Below are 23841 nucleotides of genomic sequence, written 5' to 3' on the forward strand. Positions count from 1 at the left end.
CTAAAACAAATATTGTGGAGATAGGTAGGATGCCTTGCAATGGTTTCCGTCATGATTTCGCAGAATTCTGTTCTTCAATCAGGGTCATCTTCAGTTAATTGGTGTACCATTTTAATTTCGTAAGGATGATACTTATTCCTCTTCAAAAGTCTCCACACAGTAGAAGGAGACACCTCACAAACATTCGCGACGGAATAAGTAGACTGTTCAGGATTTACAACCATCTCACCAATTATCTGTACTTGCTGTTCTTTCGGAATGGACGGATGACCTGGGGACTTTTTGTTATGTACACTACCGATAGTTGTGAATTTGGATATAAGTTCCCTCAAATATTTTCTACAGATAGGACGATTCGGAAAACGTTCATTGAAAATCTTTTCGGTGTCGTGAAAGTTACGCATCGCACCGTAAATAAAAATCGCTTCAATTTTTTCTTCCAATGGACGAGAATTGACCATTTTAGAGATTGTTGACGTGGTACCTTTCTACTAGTAAAACTGAAAACTAAATGAGAATATTACTAACTGAACAATGATGTTCATTGTCATACTGACATTTTTTGTCGTTTTTATAAACAAAAAATTACTTAAGAAAACTTATCAGGTTGTTGGAATTGCCATATGGCAGATAATAAGGAATATTTCTAGAAATATCGATATAAATGGGTTTGTCTTCAGGGAATTATTGAAAGTTCCTCCATTTTGTAGTAGTTGAAGATATTGACATTATATTGTAGGGTTGTGAAGCATTTGTCAAAAGCTTCAAACAGATGTGTCACAAGACTCCTTTTCCATTTAATTTTTTTCCCAGATGGCGCCCAGTCGCCATCTTGAAAGTTTCATCCGTCAATTTCTCTTCAAAATGAAGTACCTTATTTATGCATTGATTTCATTATCCTAAATTTTAATTTATTAAGTTGACCCGTTCAAAAAATAAAAGGGGGGGAAATAAAAGAAAAGCTCTGTATTTTCGAAACGAGTGAACCATTATACAAAAAAAGTTAATCGAATGTACGTATCATTAACCTCATTTTTTGAATAGTCCACTATTTTCACTTACTTTGCCATTGCAAATCTGTATTGCTTTTCAGGAAGTGTTAGTTGGTCATTCCCTGCACGATGAAGAGGCTACAATAATACATCATTTCAATTTTCATGAAGATCCCAAAGCATTCAAATACCCAAATTTAGGACCAGGATTTGGCGTTACAATTCCAATTCTCGAAAGGTAAGATAAATTTTGAGGTGAATTATTATTTTAGGTCAATTTTTCATAACAGATCTTTGTGAATTATCCCCTGAAAGAAAATAACGCCGGCCGCCACTGGTCTTCCTCAATCGATTGTTACTTTGGCAGGATCACGCTCACTCGACTTTGGCTTTGCGATATTTCTAGATGTCGCGTCGCTTCGAGAGACTTCCCTATCGGCTTCCAGAGACTTTCATCACGATATATAAATACTACCAACATGTATATCGAGAAATTCAGTTGAAAGTGCGGTACGAAGTCTTCTAATGAGTTGGTAGACATTTGATTATTAGTCCGAAATTTCAGTTAAAGTGTTTGTATTGTGGTTGAAATCCGGCTCCCGGAAAATGATATCTCTCATGAAATGAGTTTGATTTCGGATTTGATGTGTAACCACTTTAAGCAAGTGTGTGATGCGAGTTGCACCAATGGAAATCTTTCTGATTCGCTCACCGTGCTGGGAACCTTAGGTTGCAAGAATGAATCTTGTTAATTCGTATCTAGCACAAATTTCAGCTTCTGAGGGTTGCCGTTTGTAAGGGGACGACAGCTGTTTATCAGGAAACTCATCTGAACTCTTTTTCAAGGTAGTGATGGAATTGATGAAATAAATTATTTATGTACTTTTTTTCAAAAAAAAATATATGGCTAAACAGTGAACTTTACTAATTTATCTACTTTTTACTGGGTTTCTTTCCAATTATAAATGCGTTACAAGGTGATTTACCTGTGCAATTAAATAATGAAGAAATCCTGACAAGAAAAATTATCCGATTTTTTATAAAATTGGCAAATTTCGCGACACGCTTTTATATAATATAAGTTATGAATGGATGAGTTTGAATCAAGTCGTAACTTTTTTCTTCTGTAATATTAATAAGATATTAATAAAATTTGATAGAGGAAGCAGTATTGAATATTTGTAGTTCAATAATTTTTCATTATGAATTATAAATGAAACATAAAGGATGGTAAGAGGTACTTATGACAATTTGGATACATTTCTTGCGTTTAAATTTTCGGGAACCGAATTCAAATATCAGTGACGTATTCAACATGTGTTCTTTGGGGAGTAAATATGAATGAACAGTTCAAATACGTCATACGAAATGAAAATATTCGTGATACCTACCATTCAATTCTGGGTCCACATCATGATGAATCTTATCTTCTTGTAGATAATTTTCAAGTTACCCAGAAATCCGTTCAAAATCTACCTTTCCTGGTTTTTATCTATTCCCTGGGGGGCGACAACATTTGCCTCCTTCACCCCCTTCTGAATAAGGCTCTGTCAAAAATAAACGAGGCTCTAGTTTCTACCAACATGAGTATAGTAAACGCAAAATTGTTTACCACAGCATCATTTAAATATTTAACTGATTTGGATTTTTTTCAGGATCGTCAAACAGTTGAAGGAAAATGATATCTTCATCTCCAACTTCAGCATAGATGTTGCGTACGAATTAGCGAAATATATATTCAACTATGGATGCAAAGCTGCGCTTGTAAAGCATGAACCCAGCCTTTGTTCCAGTTATTCTCCTTATTGCGCTAGTTTTCCAAGTCGTTTACTTGCCTGTGTGAGTATATATTATACTTTCCAATAATTATTAGCTGAAATGATAATGACTGAACTATTCATCATATTCTGTAGGTACGTGTATCATAGTTCTTCAAGTTACTAATCAAGATGTATAGAAATACCATTGTGTAATTACTTGTACCCATCTTTATGTAAAATATTTTGACGGAAATACTCGATCTACGACCCTCTTGATTTTTCATAAAAGAGATCCAGTGTACGTTGGCATCCCATTCACACACGCGCTAAGCGAACACCAATGTTTACAAATGGAAACGATTCTTGTTCCATCTATCAACATGTGTCAATCTAGTTTCTCGCGATAAAAGTTTTTGATTGGTATACTTTCTTGAGCCGACACAAAGAAGCCACGGTCGAGACAAAGCTACCGCTGCCTTGTCGAAAGGCGGCGTTCGGCTACTCCAAATAAAACGATGCAAGTCATTTGAGTAAACGTACCGTTGGTTGGCTGTTTTTGTTCATCTTTCACTGCCTGAACCAGTGGCGAGTGCATTGCCTTGGGATGTGTGGGTTGAGCAAACCGGCCATCGGATGCCTGTTTCCACGTAGCCCCGCTGGATACAAAAATGACAAAATCATGTGTGGTTCTGTTATTCCCTAACTGAATGGCATCCCAACGATGGCTCAATCCTAAGGTGTGTGTATCCGTGCCGAGAGGATGAATGAAACTAAGCTTATCAGCTGTCTCTACGGAACCTTCGAGATATCGGGCACCCTCTCGTCGTAGCATCGCCTTGTAATGGTAATGCGGGGCTCTGCCGTGATTGACCTTTTTCAGGAGCGAGTCTACAGAGGAAGTAGATGTCGAGTTTACGACTCCACCTGACCTCCCTGTAAATTTTGTTCAGCAGCGAGTCTACAGAGGAGATGGATGTCGAGTTTACGACTTATTTGGTAAGAGAGAAATAGAAACTTTTACGTCACTCAGTGAGTTTGTTAGCGATAACGACTCAGAAATGTTTCAAGATGATGTATTCGAAGAATTGGTCCAATATCTCAATTCTATGCGCGCATCTTTTTGAGAAGTATTTTCTCGAAGAACGGAATACAAAAATGACACTGAATTCCTGGATTCATAATCATTTTTTACCCAACTTGCAGAAGCCCGAAAGTATGTCAAACGATATAGAAATGTTATCAGACACAAGTATGGAGTCAATGTTCAAAATGACGAATATCCAATGCTTGTCGATATGGCTCTGAATGTTTTTCTCCCGTTCCCAACAACATATTTGTACGAAACAATGCAGCCACGAAATCAAAGTACCGCAATACATTGGACACCGAACCTGATATGAAACTTTAACTGTCTTCTATCAACAGTCGGCAACAGGCGGACCGCGGTCCGTATGTGGATCGCGAAAAGTCGAACATCGGACCGCCAAATATTGTAATGTGTCATATACCAAGTATAAAAATTGATAGGTAGATAAGGTATACCATACCTTTATAATTGATAGGTAGATATGGTATACCATACCTTTATTAATTGAAGTAATATACCAAATCATCTAAAAGAACAATTCGTTAAGTCCAGTCTTAACTCCCTACACAGTATGTTAATGGAGTGATACCTATCAGAAAACAACTACTCCCCTGGCTAATACCACGAAGGGCGTTGGATTATATCCGACAGGTGTCAGTGTAGGATTCTTCACAGAAGTTATTCCTGCATATGCTGTTGGCGATATAACTGCCGCAATAGATTTTCAATTATTGGAACACACTTGCAGACCGGTTTCGGGCTGTTTGGCCACTCGTCAGTGTAAGGTAGTGTATATATCATAAAGTCGATGATTTCCGATAATTGAAAATCAAATTCCTTCAAAGTATCAATCCTTGAACTAAGCTGAAGCATACAACAAACAACATTTTTGTAGTCGTCCCATCTGCCTGTGAACGAGGTAACCAACTGCATATCCAAAATTTGTCCAATTCCTCGTATAAGGAAAGAAAACTTTTCACATATAGTCAGTGGGCATACTTGAAGACTGGCTATAAATCAAATCATCTAAAAGAACAATTCGTTCAGGCCAGTCTCAACTCCCTACACAGTAGGTTAATGGACTGACACCTATTAGAAAACAACTACTCCCCTGGCTAATACCACGAAGGGCGTTGAATTATATGGAACAATATTGTTTTACGCTGCCTAATAGGCCTCAAGCGGTTCCAGTGTGCCTTATATGCAATAAAACTTTCGCTATTGTTAAGAGTGGTAATTTGAAGTGACACTACGAAACAACTCATCAACAATTTCACAAAAACTTTCCTCTTGGAGGTAAGGCTTGTAAAGAAAAACCTCAATCTCAGTTCTCACAGAAAAAGCACAAAATTACTAGTTCGTTGCATAAGCGAGCAAGGAAAATCCACAGAAGCAGTGCTATGTGTGTGCTGGACGCTTAATAAACAGCAGAAACCATTTTCAGATTCTGGGATAGTGAAAAAATCTATGTTAGAAGTAGTCACGGTACTTTTAGAAGAAAAAAAGATGTTGCTGAATTTAATAATAATAATCGTCTTTATTGTTACCCAGCTGTAGTTACATAAAAATATTTAAATAAATTAGAGAGCTAGTTGCTAACATAACAAAAGGCGAAGTTCAACTTAGTTAGCACAAGTGCTACTGAGTTGTTCTTCCACTCAATCTCAAAAAGATTCTACCTAAGCTGAAACAAAAGAAAGTAATACATGAAATAAAAAAAAAAGATGGGATTGTTCCAATATCTATTTGGATGCTGGAGGGGACGTCCATTACTAAGACTTATTCTGGTCTCATAATGATGAAAAGTGTATAGGGTTGGGCAATTTATATTTAAAGTTGACTTTCGAACAGAAGTAGTTTGAATCTTTTCTGTAAAACAGAAAGTTCTGAATTTCTTGTTTATTTTGGTAACAGGTTGATCACTTGGCAAATATTATAGCTAAAAGATCGCTTGAAAAATTCAGTTTTAAAACTAGGTGGGGTAAGAGTACCCTTAAATCTGATGTTCAGATTGTGAACATCAGTACGAAAAGTGATTTCAAAGTATTCTATTATCAGCGAGAAGTAATACACGAAAAACGGAAATTTTTGCTGCTGATATTAAAAACACTGTTCTTGAACTCCTGTAAAAGGCACCTTGCCACGCCAAATTTCTTGATATTGCTACTTCTGCAAAATTTTGAAATACAAGCAACCCAAATATCTCCATGATAAAGTCATATATAGAAAAGACATACATGATAGAAATACTCGACAAACTTTTTTTATCATCATTCCTCGACATAAAAAGGAAATTTTCAAACGTAGTTTTTCATATAATATTGCTAGTTACATGAATACGTACAAGATAACCGACTACAGTAGGTCGTGTTTCTCTTTGAAAAAATCCATTACTGTATGTTTGCGTGAACTACAAAAATTAATAAATAATTGAAAATATCTCCCAACTTAGACCAAAAAATTAAATTCTCACAGCGTCGTCATGCAACCTAGCGGTTTCACTACCTAAAGGAATCTCTGCCCTCACAAGTGAAAATAAATTATGAAAAGGGTTCCTATCTTCTCTCTCTCTCTCTCTCTCTCTCTCTCTCTCCCTCGTTTTTTTTCTCGTTTTCTTGTTTACTAATACTAGTCAGTAAGTGTATTTCAGTTTTAAGTTCAGTTTGTAGTAAGGGTCTGATTGAAAGACCAGTTTCTCTCTTCCTGGTGTTGAAAGAAAACTGAACTCTCACCTTTCATTCACCTAGTTTTTTTTTTATTGAAACTTAATATTGTTTGTGGGTTTGTAGTAAATAATAAACGTATTATTATTATTATTTAATAGATTTTTAAGGAAGAGTTGCTAGCAATATTGCCGTTGAAAGGTTACACTCGAGGAGAAGATTTATTCAAGGTCATTGTTGAATTTATTACTGAATCTAACATCAGTTAAAATAAAATTATATCGTCGCTTTCAACTGACGGGGTGCCAGCAATGATTGGCAAAGAAAAAGGTGTAGTAAAGAGAATCAGAGATAAAAACTCAGGTCTAATATCATATCAGTGCATATTTCACCAGGCAGCCCTTTGTGGAAAACTTGGTGCTACACTGAAAGAAGTGATGGATAGCTTGGTCAAGTTGATTAATTTTATGAGAACTCATTCTGCTCTTCAATACCGACATTTCAAGGATTTTCTTTCTGACAGCGTATTCTGACTTAACTGCAATACGATAAAATGTTCGTTAGCTAAGTTAAGGTCAAGTTATTGAAAGTTTCTGGCTGATAAAAGAAGAAGTAACCTCCTTCTAGCAAAACTTAGATACGGAGGGAGCCAGAAAGAACAAACAAGCGTATATAATATGCTGGTCGTGGCTTTTTAAAAAAATATTTTGAAATATTCAAATGCGCTCAACACAGAATTACAAGGAAATGGAAAATTAATATGTGATCTGATACAAAACGTGTCTGCTTTTCGTCGCAAGCAAGACAAGAATTTATTGTTATTCCGACATTTAATGTCATTTGAAGTTGATGTAGCTGCAGAATGGACAGATGTGACTGCCAAAGGCATCACTTCAAATAGAGATAATTGATTTGCAAGGAGATGTGTCTTTGCAAATATATAAAACGGTATCCACTGAAGAATTTTGGACCAAACATATTCCAGAAATATATGAAAATTGTAAGAAACTAGCTATAAATTTGGAAACTATGTTTGGCTTGACAAATGTATGTGAAACATTTTTCTCAAAGATTAATTTTTTGGAAAACAAATATCGTTCGAGATTAACGAACGCCCACCACTTCGAATTTGCTATTTCTCTCGAGAACCAAACTATAAAAAACTGGCTCAAGACCGTCAGTGTAATTTCTCACATTAATTTTAGGTCTTGTGTTTTATGATTCAGAATTTGATTTGAAACCAAAATAATACACTTAATTTTATCAGTTGTTTTTTCTGGACCTCGTAAAAATTTTCCCACAGTTACCGGACCCCACCTAAAACTAATTGCCGACCCCTGTTCTATATCAACCAACTGATGAAAAATAAAAAACAGTTTCATGCCTCCCATTAGTCAGATTTTTCCCTTTTTGAAATATTCTATTGTTATACTTGTTATGTAAGTAAGCGATAAGTAACTATTACATTGTACTTTCATAATGCTCATTAATAAAGAATACACGTTTAAAAACTATTGTTTAATTGTAGGGTTCCGTCAATTATTTCGCTTTCCAAAAGGGTTCCGCCACAAAAAAAGTTTGAGAACCGCTGATCTAGGTTATTCTGTGAGTAATAGACTTGCTGCGGATACAAGATAGGTAATCTTGCATGGGAAGATTTTGAATATGTTACAGCTTGTGAAAGCTTGCCTTCAAACACGTTTTTTTTATAATTGTTCAATCTGATAAAAATATCAAACTTGAAGAAAGAAAGTGATGTACAATGACGTAAATATCAACCAGGTAACCCTCTGCGACGCTACTGGAATTATTTGGAATCTAATTTCATGAAAAGAAGTCCCTTGTTACTGCAAACATTCATTCATTAAAATCGCCGAAAAGTCTTAATAACAAAAGACCAACATTTTTAGTGAAACTTCGACACCGCGTTACTCAGAAACGAAGCAAGTTAGAACACACTTACATTTGAACTTTTTTCATGAAATATGACAGGTAATAATCACCCTCTGAAATCAATGACATCATTTATACACCATGTATAATCATAAAATTGCATACAAAGTAACTTTTTTGAAAAAAGTGTTGAGTAGGTACTCACCATGTGTAATGGTTTAACTGTTTTTCACATTTGAATTTATTTTGTTTCAGGATAAAATGGTGCCAAGAAACAATATTTTTTTTGCTGTCAAAACATGTGAGCAATTTCATCACGATCGAGTTCCTATTGTACAAAAAACTTGGGGCAAACATGTGCCTTTGATCAAATTTTTCAGTGATAAAGAAGGTTGTATGATTGATTTGCAGCATTCGTAAAAAATTATAAATAAATCTATTTTTTCTCAGATTCCTCAATTCCCACCATCGATGCGGGCGATTCAGGTGCCAAATCCGGTTATTGTCTTAAAACTATCGCCATTATGAAATATATCGCCAATATAATTGAGAAAAATGATACCGATATAAAATGGATTGTCATTGCAGATGATGATACAATATTGGGGTAAGATTTTTGTATTCTCTAGTTTTTTTACCACATGTATTAATCTAATATATAAAAATGAATGTTGGTTGGTTGGTAGGTTGGTAAGTGATAAACTTCTATATCGCTCAACCGATCGTGATGAAACTTGACATGTATAAGTAATTTTTCATAGAGAAGATTTTTAGGCTATCAATTTTTCTGTAACTCGCCACTAGATGGCGCTGTAGAATGATTTTTTGAAAGCACTGTTCTATAACGCTGCGCACGCCTAAGTTCGTTGATTTTGATTCTGTCAAAACTTTGGAACAGCAGCGATACAGTAACATGGTACTAGTCTAATATATAAAAATTGATATTTGCTGGTTGGTTGGTTGGTAAGTGATAAACTTCTACATCGCTCAACCGATAGTGATGAAACTTGACATGTATAAGTAATTTTACATAGAGAAGGTTTTTAGGCTATCAATTTTTCTGTAACTCGCCACTAGATGGCGCTGTAGAACAGTTTTTTGAAAGCACTGTTCTATAACGCTGCGCACGCCTAAGTTCGTTCATTCTGATTCTGTCAAAACATTGGAACAGTAGCGATACAGCAACATAGAACTAATTAGTACTACAACTACCAAATTCTACACGGGCGAAGCCGCGGGCAACAACTAGTATTTTATATATATTTATGCTATTATAAGGTTGTTTCAAAAAAGTTTTGTCCGATTCTTCCAACTGTAATATTTCAGTGAATACTTATTCAATGTAATCAATATAAGTGCCATTTGGATCAATGCACTTTTACCAACGTGACACAAGTCGACCATTTCCGTCAGCATGATAATTGTGTGCTCGGGGTTCGATGAAGTCGGCTAAGACCGTTTTTAGCCCGGTCCTGATTGGCGAAGATTCTTCCAATGAGAAAGTTACCGAAGTGCTTGAAACGATGGTACTCGATTGGCGAGAGGTCTGGGTAGTATGGTGGGGAAGGCAGAACTCCGACGCTCAGTTCATTCAATTTTCGAACGGTGATTTGTGAAACATAGGTACGGGCGTTGTCGTGGAGCAGGATCGGTCCTCTTCTGTTGACCAGTGCTGGCTGCTGCTGATGCAATTTTCTTTACATTGGTTGGTCCGGTTGCAGAAAGTTATAGTAAGTCACACCAGCCGCTGACCACCATACACAACTATGGTCTTGTTTTCTGGGTTTTTGCCAATGGGAAGTGTCTGGGTGGCTCATCGGTGTCAAACCACTGTCCTGAACGTCTCATGTTGTCGTAGAGGATCCACTTTTCATCACACGTGACGATACGATCAAAAAAGGATCGTTTTGGTTACACAAAAGCAAAGAAGAACAGATCGTGAAATGTGACATATTCTGCCAATCGTTCAAATCGTAGGGCATCCACTCTCCGAGTTTCTTGACCTTCCCAATACAATTAATAGCATCAAAAACGTCGAGCAATTGGGTCTTTCTCAAACAACTTGTGACATTCTCATTTTATCAACTACTAGCGACTCGTCTCGGCTCTGCACGGGTGCAATGCTGATACCAAATATACATATACATACAAATATGCATACAAATCGGGTACTAAGTCAGACGTTAATAATAACCGACCGATATCTATTCTCTGTACAATTTCCAAGAATGCCACAAAGTGCCATTTCATGCGCTTTTATCGATCCCATGTACCTTCTACCACTTTTGATTACACTTCAAATAGTCATGTCTTGGAGTCTGTTGATCAAATAAAAGACCTTGGGGTTGTTCTTGATCCCACCTTGATCTTCAATCTACATATATCCACGGCTGTCCATTAAGCCATGAAATTGCTAGGGTTTATCAAACGGCTAACCCACGAATTCACTGACCCAACTGCTGTTAAAGCCCTTTATTGTTCACTGGTCCGTAAACATCTGGTGTATTGTTCTTCTGTCTGGTCCCCTCATTGTGTATCTTATATTAAGAACATCAAAAATGTTCAACACAACTTCCTCAGATATTAAATTATTAACATCAAATTCAGTTGTGCTGAAACCGCTCAACTCGACAGCAACAAACATTGTATGTGCCATTTTGTAGTTTGAACTACACATTCAATAGCTGCACTCCAAGAATCTTACGATTAGCCGATAGTGACGTTATCTTGAGATGTTTAACATATCCTTGCATCATTTTAAAACTCAATTACGGAATACTGTGCTTTAATGTTTTAGTGTATAGTTTAAGATGATAGTATATGTTTTATTGTCGCTCATTGTTTTTTGTCGTTTTATTCTCTAAAAGTAACCCCTTTTAAACTTTAAATTTACTCCTTTGAAGCTTTTCTTAATTGTAATTTGTAATTCAGTACCTTATCTGATTTTAATTATAATTTAATTATAATTTAACATTGTAATTTATACTTTAAATGGGATTGCCCGTAAATAAATAAATAAATAAATATTCCGAAGCGATCGCTGCTATAGGGCGGAGCGCGGCCTTCATCACGCCATTTATAGGCACGCGCTGCTGGCCCCCTGGCCGGTACCGCCGCAACCGCTATGTCCCTGCATTTTAAATCTGTAATATCTTCGAAAATGTTCATTTAAGTTACATGCTGTAAAGGGCCATATTGATATATATTGAATGCACAATGTATTTAAGGTACTTAATTGTAGACCTTTTCGAAGTGTACAATACTATAGTAAATTTTTTTATCTATCTCGAAGGGTTCAGCCAGCGTTTGTAACGTAAGCGCAAACAAATTTTTAATTACGACATCACATTGGAAACCTCTGGAATTATCAGTGTTTCTCTACTACATTTTGAATGTTATATACATAGATACAAACCTTCCTCTCGATTCACTCTATCTATTAAAAAATCCCGCAACAAAATCCGTTCCGTTTTTTATAGATCTGAGCATACATAGGGACAGACAGTGGAAAGCAACTTTGTTTTACACATTGTGGTGATTCCTAACAGAATCTGAATTTGACATGGGTCTACAAATTTTACAATATAATTCACAAGTCGAAAATAAGTAGTCTGTTTCAACTCTATTTTTAATGAATTTCATCAGTTCGGACTTCCATTGTCTAATATGATATGATTTGAAATCTCTGAAATAACAAATGAAAATTGTAAAGAAAAGCTGAAAATAACAATTATATCAAGCCAAGAAAACCCTGAAATGAAATTACAATAAAATAAAAAGTAAGCAATCAAAAATTAAAATATTTCAAAAGATAAATAGATAACTACTATTCTTATCATTCCCATATTTATTTCAATCTAAGAGCCACCGGTAGACTGCTGTTTCAGCCTATTGGGCATCAGTACTGGGCAGGCAGTTCTCGATTGAAGTCAAAATATGAATAACCAAGAAAATTACTTGGTAAAAATAACTGCGTAAACGGAAGCGAGACATTAGTGGAACCACCTATTGGTGTGACACCCAAGTCAATTTTACAAGTTTTTATGTCAGTGTTGGTGGTTTGACCAATCAACCGATAACTGCGGTAACAGAAATTTGGGAAGCTAACCTGAAATGCCATCGGAAAACGAATCCACATGTTTCTAAAAATGATATGAAATCGAAAAAGGTTAATACAGTCAAGCTGCTGGAAAATAATTCCATGAAAGTAAAAAGATAAAAGATAAGTACTTTTTTGTTCATTCCCATATTGATTTCAATTTAAGAGCCACCGGTAGACTGCTGTTTCAGCCTATTGGGCATCAGTACTGAGCAGGCAGTTCTCGATTGAAGTCAAAATATGAATAACCAAGAAAATTACTTGGTAAAAATAACTGCGTAAACGGAAGCGAGACATTAGTGGAACCACCTATTGGTGTGACACCCAAGTCAATTTGGTAAGTTTTTATGTCAGTGTTGGTGGTTTGACCAATCAACCGATAACTGCGGTAACAGAAATTTGGGAAGCTAACCTGAAATGCCATCGGAAAACGAATCCACATGTTTATAAAAATGATATGAAATCGAAAAAGGTTAATACAGTCAAGCTGCTGGAAAATAATTCCATGAAAATAAAAAGATAAAAGATAAGTACTTTTTTGTTCATTCCCATATTGATTTCAATTTAAGAGCCACCGGTAGACTGCTGTTTCAGCCTATTGGGCATTAGTACTGAGCAGGCAGTTCTCGATTGAAGTCAAAATATGAATAACCAAGAAAATTACTTGGTAAAAAAAAATGCGTAAACGGAAGCGAGACATTAGTGGAACCACCTATTGGTGTAACACCCAAGTCAATTTGGCAAGTTTTTATGTCAGTGTTGGTGGTTTGACCAATCAACCGATAACTGCGGTAACAGAAATTTGGGAAGCTAACCTGAAATGCCATCGGAAAACGAATCCACATGTTTCTAGAAAAGATATGAAATCGAAAAAGGTTAATGCAGTCAAGCTGCTGGAAAATAATTCCATGAAAATCAAAAGATAAAAAGATAAGTACTTTTTTGTTCATTCCCATATTGATTTCAATTTAAGAGCCACCGGTAGACAGCTGTTTCAGCCTATTGGGCATCGTCAGTATCGGGCAGGCAAGTTGACTTGGGTGTCACACCAATAGGTGGTTCCACTTATGTTTCGCTTGCGTTTACGCAGTTATTTTTATCGAGTACTTTTCTTGGTTTTGCACATTTTGTCTTCAATTGAGGACCGCTATCGTAGCTATCGTCCAACCCGTGTTAGGAATCATACGTTAAAGTCAAGACCTCGTTAATCCTTAGCTCGCACAAGTTTCGACTTCTGAGGGTTGTCGTTCGTAGGGATGCGACAGCTGGTTAACGGAAAAACAGATTTCAAACGGAGTTTAATGAGTTCAGTTATCATCCGGAGACGATTGTGAATACTAACAATCGAAACGTTGTGAAGTTACCAGGCTTGCAATCTTTTAGTTTTCGATTGTTAATTACTTTTCAATTGTTCAATTTTCAATTTTTTGCCTTATTTTTATTTTATTGTAATATTGGATTTTTTGGCTTAATATAATTGTTATTTTAAGCTATTCTTTTTTTAATTTCCATTTGTTATTTCATAGATTTCAAATCATATCATAGTAGACAATGGAAATCCGAACTAATGAAATTCACCATGAAACATTGTCAACCACCTAAAATCAATCTATTTTTAATGATTACCAAAATTCAAAACCATTTTTTCTTCCTACAGTATCAATGCTCTTCAAAAAGTGTTGTCATGTTACGACTACAACAAGAAAATGGCAATAGGGGAAAGATACGGATACGAGATGCGTGAACCTTTTGGATACAATTATATCACTGGTGGAGCCGGTATGGTATTCAGCAAACCGCTTCTACTCGAAATTATCAAAAATTGTCGTTGTCCATCTGAAAACAGTCCAGACGACATGTATTTAGGATACTGCATCTCAAAGATGGGAGTGCAAGTTACCCACGTTCCTGGGTTTCATCAGGCAAGTATCTTTCATATAAAAAGTCAGCTAGTCGAAATAATTTGTTAGTTCTACTGTATTTATTCCTTATATCAATGTTAAAGGTGACATTTCATTTTGTTGGGAGAAAAAGGACGACGTTCTGTGTTATACAGGGTGTAACATAAGTACGTTAAAATATTCAAGTGAAGTATTCCTGAGATAATTTTAAGAAAAAAAGTCTATATGACGTTGTGCTTGAAAATGCTTCTTTTCGGAGATACTGGGTGTTGAAATTGAATTTTTTTGTTCGCTTTTTGAAAATAACTCTTGCAAAAAGTAAGTTATTTGCACGAAATTCGGTACCCTTTAGACGTGGGAAATCATAATTTCGTATTAATTTTCATGTAACATCTAGAGGGCGCTGCGTACGCTGTCATTATTTATTTCAAATTGCCCTAATTTTTTTGACAGTAAACTTTTGGTACTTTTCATGAAAAAACCTAATTTTCACACCTTTTCCAAGTAAAAAAGGTACACGTCCTCAACAACCCCGGAGGTGATCGTTTTCGAAATATTTACAATTTTCTATATCGATGCATATTACTTTTAGCCAAATTTTATTTCAATAATTTCTGTCACTCTCCACTTGCAAATTGAGTTAATTAAATCGAGTAGGCTATGAAAGTTTGTTCATAAAAATAGAAGTTCGTTGTCAAATTTTTAACTAATAATTGACAAATTCACAGTACGGAGTTTATGAAGTGATTTTTTTGTACCATACCCGACTTTACGAATGCTGAAATGGCTGATATGGTTTTTGCATACGGCTTGGCTGACGGAAATTCAAGCGAGGCCAGACGCATCTATCAGGAAAGGTATCCCCAACGCGTGACTCCTTGTGCAGCGACATTTGCGAATCTTTTCCGGCGACTTTCCGAATCTGGAAGCTTTGAAACAGATTCTGCAGTAGGACGGCCACGGACTACAAGAACTGTAGAATTGGAGGAGGCGGTTCTCGAAGAAATTAGTGAACATCCAGAGACAAGTACAAGAAAAATCAGTCAAACTTTAAATGTGGGTCACATGACAGTTTACAGAATTTTAAAGGAACAGCAATTATATCCATGTCATATTCAGCGTGTCCAGGCACTTACGCTACGTGATTTCCAGCCACGTATCGAATTTGCTCAATGGCTTCAAAGAAAAGTCGAACAACATCCGCAAATTTTATCAAAAATCCTCTTCACAGATGAGGCTAATTTTTCAAGAAATGGTATCATGAACTTCCATAACAACCAAATCTGGGCGGAAGATAACCCACATGCGATAACCCAAACTCATTTCCAAGATAGATTCTCTTTTTTAATGTATGGGTAAGCATAATTGGGGATTATTTAATTGGGCCCTATTTTATCCCCTTACGTTTGAATGGAGACTTCTACACACATTTTTTGGAACACAAGCTTCCCCAACTTATGGAAGATGTTCCCATTGGTCTCCGAAATCACTCTTTGTTTATGCACGATGGAGCTCCTGCTCATTTCAGTGTGATAGCAAACAATTTTTTAGACGTAGCATATCCCCAACGATGGATAGGAAGAAGAGGCACTGAGCATTGGCCTCCGAGGTCACCGGAACTCAATCCCGTCGAGTTTTTCTTTTGGGGACACATAAAATCACTAGTTAATGCTAGACCCATTGAAAACAAGAAAATGTTGAGGGAAACGATAAGAAACACTCCGGGCATTTTACAACGGGTGCGGAATTCTTTGATGAGGAGAGCAGAAGCTTGTATTACTGTTGGGAGTCGTCACTTTGAACAGTTGTTGAAATAGTTGTTTCGTTCAATTTTTATATGTTGATTTTCCTAATAAATAACATAGTACTTATCCGAATTGATTTTTACAAACTCCGAAATGTAGCACTTTCTAATTGAATAATTAAACCTAACAAATTTTTTAAATTTGGATGAATGAGCAGTTCGATAATGCTCAGTTCAGAAAAGTCTGTACGGGTATAGTGCGTATAAAGTTTGATGAAAATAACTAAAATTTCAAAAAACTTATTACAAAAACCTACCATGTTTTGAAAAATTTCAACAATCTGTATTTCGAAAACGAATCATTCTTCGTTAAATATTTTATGGGAAAAAGTTGTTTATTTTGACGAGATCCACCACATACTTAGTTTTTGTAATGTTCTCAGCAACTTCAGATATAGAAAATTGTAAATATCTCGAAAACGATCACCTCCAGGGTTGTTGAGGAGGTGTACCTTTTTCAGTTGGAAAAGGTGTAAAAATTAGGTTTTTTTAATGAAAAGTACCAAAAGTTCACTGCCAAAACAGTTAGGGCAATTTGAAATGAATAATAACAGCGTACGCAGCGCCCTCTAGATGTTACATAAAAATTAAAACGAAATTATGATTTCCCACGTCGAAAAAACCCAGGGTACCGAATTTCGTGCAAATAACTTATTTTTTGCAAGAGTTATTTTCAAAAAGCGAACAAAAAAATTCAATTTCAACACCCAGTATCTCCGAAACGAAGCATTGTCTCAGGAATACGTCACTTGAATATTTTAACGTACTTATGTTACACCCTGTATAACTGACTGAAAATGAATCATGCACTTAATGGATTGATACCGTATTAAGCGATGTATTGGTAGTTTCAGACTTGAACAACAAACAATATTGCCTCTTACAATTTCTTCACGCCTGAGGCTGATGGTCAAGCACCAGCAATCTCCTGGTGAAAAATAATTGGAAGATTATTAGTTATAAATAATCACAATCAATAGATACTCCAGGGGCTGAAAAGCCTCGAACCTGACACATAGATGGCGCTAGTCTTATTACATTCACCGCTTTTTCAGTTAGTACTAAACTTCAAAAGGGGGTTCAGGTCCCAAACAAATCCATTGGATTTATGTGATGATTGTCAAACCAATGATCACTTATGGTGCAATTGCCTAGTGGCCGAAGGCCTTACAGAAAACGGCACAAGCGAAGCTCTCTGGCTCACAGAGACAGACTTGTCTGGCCATCAGTGGTGCCATCAGTACCACACCGTCAGCGGCCATGGAGATCCTTCTAGATCCACCTCCTCTCCACATTTTGCTGGAGAGAAATGGACTGCATATAGACTTCCGCACATTACCAATTACCCAAATCAATTTAATGCAGAGTGCAACATACTGTTGGTTAATACTGGAACTACGGACTGTCCTATAAAGTACTGTTCTCGAGTAGAGAGAACTGGATCCTCCGGAAGAAGGAAATATTAAGAGCAGATACTTGTTGGTTCACAGATGGATCGAAAACACTTTCTGGTTCTGGTACAGGTGTTTTCAGTCACAGACTGAACACAGGCAGGACAGAGATACCAACCTGCCTAGGAACCTATGCCACTGTATTCAAAGCGGAAATTTACGCTATTAAAATGTGTGCCTAGAGATTGTAAGAATTCAACCTCATACACAAATCAAAAAATATTCTCGGACAGTCTAGCTTAACAGATTGTCTCTGGTCTGGATTCCTGGCCATACTGGCCTGAAAGGCAATGAAGCTGCTGACGACTTTGCAAAGGAGGGTGCTGCAAGCAGCTTCATCGGACCAGAACCTGTCATTGGCATCGCTTTAGGCTTTGCCAAACAAATATTGAACACCTGGATGGCAAGAAGATCTATGGACTTCTGCTGGAATCTTCCAGGATTGGCTCACTCCAAGGCGTTTATTCACCCTTCGAAGCTCTATATCAAACAGTTGTTGGACTACAGTAGGAATGAACTACGATGTCAACAGGCCTTCTTACAGGTCACTGTCATTTGAATCATCATATGCAGAGACTCGGACTATCGACAGAGAGTATGTCTCGCCTCTGTTTGGAAAATTATGAAACAGCAGAGCACATATTTTGTGCCTGTCCCGCTGGGGACCGAATCATGTTTTTAGAGTTCAGCAGAGTCGTACTTTTACCATATGACCTGAAAGACCACTCAGCATACAATCTAATCCGCTTCGTTAAGAAGCTGGATTCATTTGGTCGAGTGTGAATAGGTATGAGCCACAATAAACCCTTGCGGGTTGTGATGGAGGGTCGAATAGACCCACTCACTTTGGACCTTATCTAATCTGAAATTCAAAAGAAGGCTGTTGAAATTTCATAATATTCTACTCAAAAGTTTTCGAGTTATTGTGCTAAGAGCTACTTTTGTTATTTTCAATAAAATGAATCAAGAACAATTTCGTGTTTCTTAATGGAAAAAAATATCGTTCAAGCGAAGCATTAGCTTGAAAAGTGTTACAAGGATTCCGCTCCATCGAAACAACAAATAAACGTTGGTTTGCTGACTTCAAACGTGGTCGTAGAGACACCGATAATGCAGAACGCAGTGGACGTCCAAATGAGAAAGTAACACCAGAAAACATAAAAATATCCACAAAATCGTTTTGAATGATCGAAAACTAAAGTTGCGTGAGTTAGGTGACAGTGTAAAGATATCAAAAGAACGCGTTGGCTCTACATTGCATGACCATTTGACTATAGAAAGCTTTGTTCAAAGTGGGTGCCGCGCGAGCTCACTATTGACCAAAAACAAGAACGTCTTGTTGATTCTAACAGTGTTTAATCATAACGAACCGGGATTTTTGAGTCGATATGTGATAATGAATGAAACATGGATCCATCACTTCACTTCGTAATCAAAACGATCATCATCTTGGTGGAGAGCAACTGGTGAACCTCCTCCAAAGCGCCCGAGAGCACAACAATCGGCTGGAAAGGTTATGGCCTCGGTATTTTGGGATGTACTTGGTGTAACATTCATCAACTAGGTTAGATTAGGTTAGGTCCAAAGTGAGTGGGTCTATTCGACCCTACACCGCAACCCGCAAGGGTTTATTGTGGCTCACCTATTCACACTCGGCCAAATAAACCCAGCTTCTTAACGAAGCCAATTAGTTTATATGGTGAGTGGTTTTTCAGGTCAGATGGTAGGAGTACGGCTCTACCGAACTCTAAAGACCTGATTCGTTCCCCAGCGGGGCAGACACAAAGTATATGCTCTGTTAATGAGGTAGTCGGATAGTCAAGTTGCAAGATTCCCACCTTGATACCCACGACAACATTCTCATATGAGGGTTTTTGCACGTCAGCTACACCTGACGATGCCTTAGATTCAGCCGTGCAGGGCTTTTTCGCCTCTGGTTTTGGTGAATCATCACTTGAGCGCAAACGTTTGCTGACCTGCTAATGGGGGGTTTGTTCCCCCACCTGAGACAGATTCTGCGTACGCCGCTCAAGAATTTGGTGCAAGGCGGTTTTATAAGGTACCCCGCTCTTGAGGAGATGAGTCAGATGTTTCCTGGCTGTACCATGAAACCTTTTTTTTAGGTTCAGTTATTGGATCAGGAGTTGGGGAGTTTATAAGCTCTCCTTCCTGAACTAAATTTACAGGGAGGTCAGTTGGAGTCGTAAACTCGACATCCATCTCCTCTGTAGACTCGCTCCTGAACTAAATTTACAATAAGGTCAGTTGGAGTCCAGTTATCAACTATCTTCTGTATCTGTATCTGTAGAGTAGGGAGGGTGAGTGTAAGCCCACGCACTTAGGCCACATGTGACCCATTGTACATCCTCCCGAGGAGTTGTCCTCCTAGGTCGTCGTCCATCCTGTCCTTTCCAGGAAGCTGGACAGGTCGCTGGGAGACATCTCCTTTATATCGGCAGGTGTAGGCCAAGACTCGCCGAACACACACTCTCTTATTGACGATAACTCCGGGCACTCGCACAGGACATGCCTGACAGTCTCATCTTCCTGTTCACACATCCTGCATAGAGGTGTGTCCACTAGCCCCATATTATGTAGGTGTTTCCTTAGCTGACAGTGGCCAGTCAGAAATCCTACTGTAAGGCGTAGATTTTTCCTGGTCATCGCCAGATATTTCTTCGGCGCCAGCTTCCCAGGGTCGCCCAAAGTGATCCTGGCAAGATTACATCCTTTGATTTCATCCCATCTCTTTAGAGATTGAGCATGGGTGTAACTTTTGACTAGTTCCGCAATTGTCGAAGTCATCAGGCCGTGGGTGCCACTTGGTCCTAAAATTCTTAGTCCAGCCGCTTCCTTGGCTAAAGAGTCGGCAATGCGATTACCTTTACTCCTGTTGTGCCCTTTAACCCACCTCATATCAACTATCTTGAGAAGGGAAATTACACAAACAGGAAAAGAAAATGATCTTCCATCAAGACAATGCTGTCACAAATCAATAAAAACGATGGCAAAATTGCATGAACTGGGCTTCAAATTGCTCTCGCACATACTACATTCGCCAGATTTGGCTCCCAGCTACTGGTTCTTGGCAGACCTCACAAAAATGCTCACAGGAAAAAAATTCGCTTGAATGAAGAAGTTATTACTGAAGCTGAGGCATATTTTAAGACAAAAGATGAATCGTTCTACAAAAGTGGTATTGAAATGTTCTAGCGGCACTAGATTGTGTGGCTCTTGATGGAGGTTACGTTGATGAATGAAGCCATAAAAAAGAACGCGTTGTTTTTCTTAGGCCCGGCACTTGCAAATGAATAAAACTTCTAACCGATAATTAATAGATAATTGAATGCATAGTTACTAGAAATGATTATGAATCGTAGACGGTAGATATTCTGCAAAACACATTTCTCCAGCGAAATCGAAGCTTATGAATTTCTTTTCGCAAATACTCCCTGTTACCCTAATAATCAATATTTCGGATAATAATTTTCTGAATCTCCCTAAACGTAGGAACTCGTTTCTCTTTGACATGGAAATTGATTAGGTGTCTGTGTGAAATTGACAAATCAGCGTCGTCCATCACCATTCTGTGATTTTTGTTACATCTATTTTCATTTGGAAGCGAAAATATTTTTTCTCGTCAATTTTTTCATCTCTAATTTGATTTTTCGTACAGTTCGTACGTAAAATAGAAATACTATTTTTGTTGAAATTTCATTTATTATCATTATAACACCACTACCATTGCTTCCGCTTGCAATAATCTTAATAATTTGTTCATAATTTCTCTGTTTTGTCCACTGAGAACCTTGTTTGTCAGTTTACTCTTCGAAGGCATTTCCAAGACAACAAATAGCTCACACATTATACACAGTATAATCTCTCCACTTACTGTACTAACACTACGTTATCTACTCGAGTTCTTCGATGTTAATGAGCTCTAATCCCATATTCAAATGCACAGCTTGATTTCCCAAGCCGTGCATGAATTTAAATATAAATATTCCTTTCACCAAGTAATTTATTATATTCTACTATTTCCTTGAAAAAAATTGAATTCTGAAAAGATTTTAAGATTTCAGAGATATATAGGGCGTTCTTATTTCTAGGGGGACTAATTCTGATATGGAAATCATATCCGAAACTTCACACCCCTGCGGTCAGCAACTAACCTTCTATTATTTTCAATGGCATGGGGGGTCGAGTGATATATCATTTGAAAGGTATTTTGTTCCTCTATAACTTCCTTCTATCAACAAAAGTAATATCAATGGCAATATAATCAACGGATGAAGTGTTCAAAATGACTTCCATCTAGTTCCATGCAATATTACAGTCTACTTTCGAAAGCTTTCCTTACATCATTGAAGATGTCCGGAGTCAGAAATCGGCATTCCCGAAGAATTCTCTGTCGCAAGTCTAGATTTGTAGAATTTATTTAATTAGTGATAAAAGTTTTGAAATGGACACCACTGTTTGTTTTTTCTGCAGTGCTAGTTTTTGTTGAATCTAGTTGTCGCAGGAAAAAAAAGTAGGTAATTGGTGACTGTCACTTCTACACGAATTATTATTGTCATCCTTGTTCACTGTGTTCCAACATGGTTGATTCTACTGAAGAAAGAATAGAAATTGTTGCAAACTAGACCACAACATACGTTAAACAGTTAATGGATGAGTTTCGAACTTAAGGTTCTGTTCACAACAGACAACATGAAGTATCCCGTTCCGTCAGAAATGACGGTGTCGAAGTTGAAGTTTTAGGACATGTACAAATGGATAATAGACAATCTATCAGACAAGTAGCTAATGCGTCTGGTGTATCAGCTACTAGTATTTTTCGGATTTTGAAAGCCTACAAATTCCATCTTTTCAAAATAAGGCTAGTTTAGGAATTAAACGAAGATTATCCTGATCGTCGACTTCAGTTGTGTGAGATGTTCAGCAATAAATTGACAAATAACCCAAACCTATTATAAAATACATGTTTTTCAGACGAAAGTTCTTTCATGTTGAATGAAGTAAATAGACATTGTCTTTACTGGAGCGATGTGAATCCTCATTTGGTGATGGAAACACATTCACAAACTCCACAAAAATTGAATGACTGAGCCGGCATTCTTGATAATTATATTGTTGGACCAATCTTCATTGAAGGTAATCTCAATGAAGACACGTACTTAAATCTATTTCAAAATTACACAAATTTTAGAAAATAATGACAATTCAGTAGAAAATGAAATAACATCCCAGCAAAATAGTGCACCCCTACATGTTGATGTTCGGATGAGACAGTTTTGGACGAACGTTTTCCAATGCATTGAATAGGCAGAAGGAGTCCAGTGGAGTGGCCAGCTACATCACCTGATTTCACATCGATGGATTTTTTTCTGTGGGGACACCTGAAGTCGAAAGTGTACTCTACTAAGCCTTCAAATTTTAAAGGACCTGCGACAGAGAATTGTTCGGAAATGCCGATTGCTGACTCTGAATATCTTGAGTAATATACGGAACGCTTTCGAGAGTAGACTGTAGTATCGTATGGAACCAGGTGGAGGTCATTTTAAACTATTTATCCTTTGATTTTGTTCCTACTGATATTATTTGTTGTTGATTTCCCCATTGAAATGAACGACAGCGAATTTTCTGTTTTTTTCTCAAATGAAACGTTCAACATTCAATTTCTCAATAACAAATAAACCAATTTCGAGAAAAATTACAGATGTGATAGAAGGGGCGAAATACCTTTCAAATGATGCATCACTCGACCCCCATGCCATTGAAAAAATAGGGGGGGGGTAGTTGCTGACCGCAGGGGGGTGAAGTTTCGGGTATAATTTCCATGTGAGAATTATTTCCCCTAGAAATAAAATTTAAAGTGCTCTTTGAAATTTTCGATTACACTTCCGTTTCTGACGTACAGGGGGGTTAAGTTTTCGTTGGAACGCCGTGTATACATCTTGAGTTCATCTCCGAGGACTGGATATTACAGCTGCGTAAAACGTATTTATGTTGTCTCTCGTAGGTTGGTGTACTAATACCTGTACCTGGATTATGTAAACTGCGTGAAGCGTGTTTATATTGGCTCAGGTAGTCTGTTGCGATGATACCTGTACCTGGATTAGGTGAATGGTCAATAACATTCGTCGACCCTTTTCTACCTGCCATCATGGTATTTTCTTTTCTTGAACTTC

The 23841-nt window shown here is 37.2% G+C and overlaps 1 protein-coding gene across 2 annotated transcripts in view; it reads left to right on the forward strand.

The window, feature by feature from the left end:
• The window catches only part of LOC111506461 (beta-1,3-glucosyltransferase), a 104812-nt gene that overhangs the window by 74892 nt on the left and 6079 nt on the right, over positions 1–23841 (forward strand). For both annotated transcript variants that reach the window (XM_074175147.1, XM_074175146.1), the window contains 5 exons: positions 1094–1230; positions 2648–2831; positions 8651–8786; positions 8846–9002; positions 14152–14416. In XM_074175147.1, coding sequence (XP_074031248.1) covers positions 1094–1230; positions 2648–2831; positions 8651–8786; positions 8846–9002; positions 14152–14416 — 879 coding nt within the window. The remainder of the gene's footprint in view (positions 1–1093; positions 1231–2647; positions 2832–8650; positions 8787–8845; positions 9003–14151; positions 14417–23841) is intronic.

Source organism: Leptinotarsa decemlineata, unplaced genomic scaffold (genome assembly GCF_025532065.1).
Source record: "Leptinotarsa decemlineata unplaced genomic scaffold, Ldec_3_MD MMD2_tig00000882_RagTag_RagTag, whole genome shotgun sequence".
NCBI classification, from domain to species: Eukaryota; Metazoa; Arthropoda; class Insecta; order Coleoptera; family Chrysomelidae; genus Leptinotarsa; species Leptinotarsa decemlineata.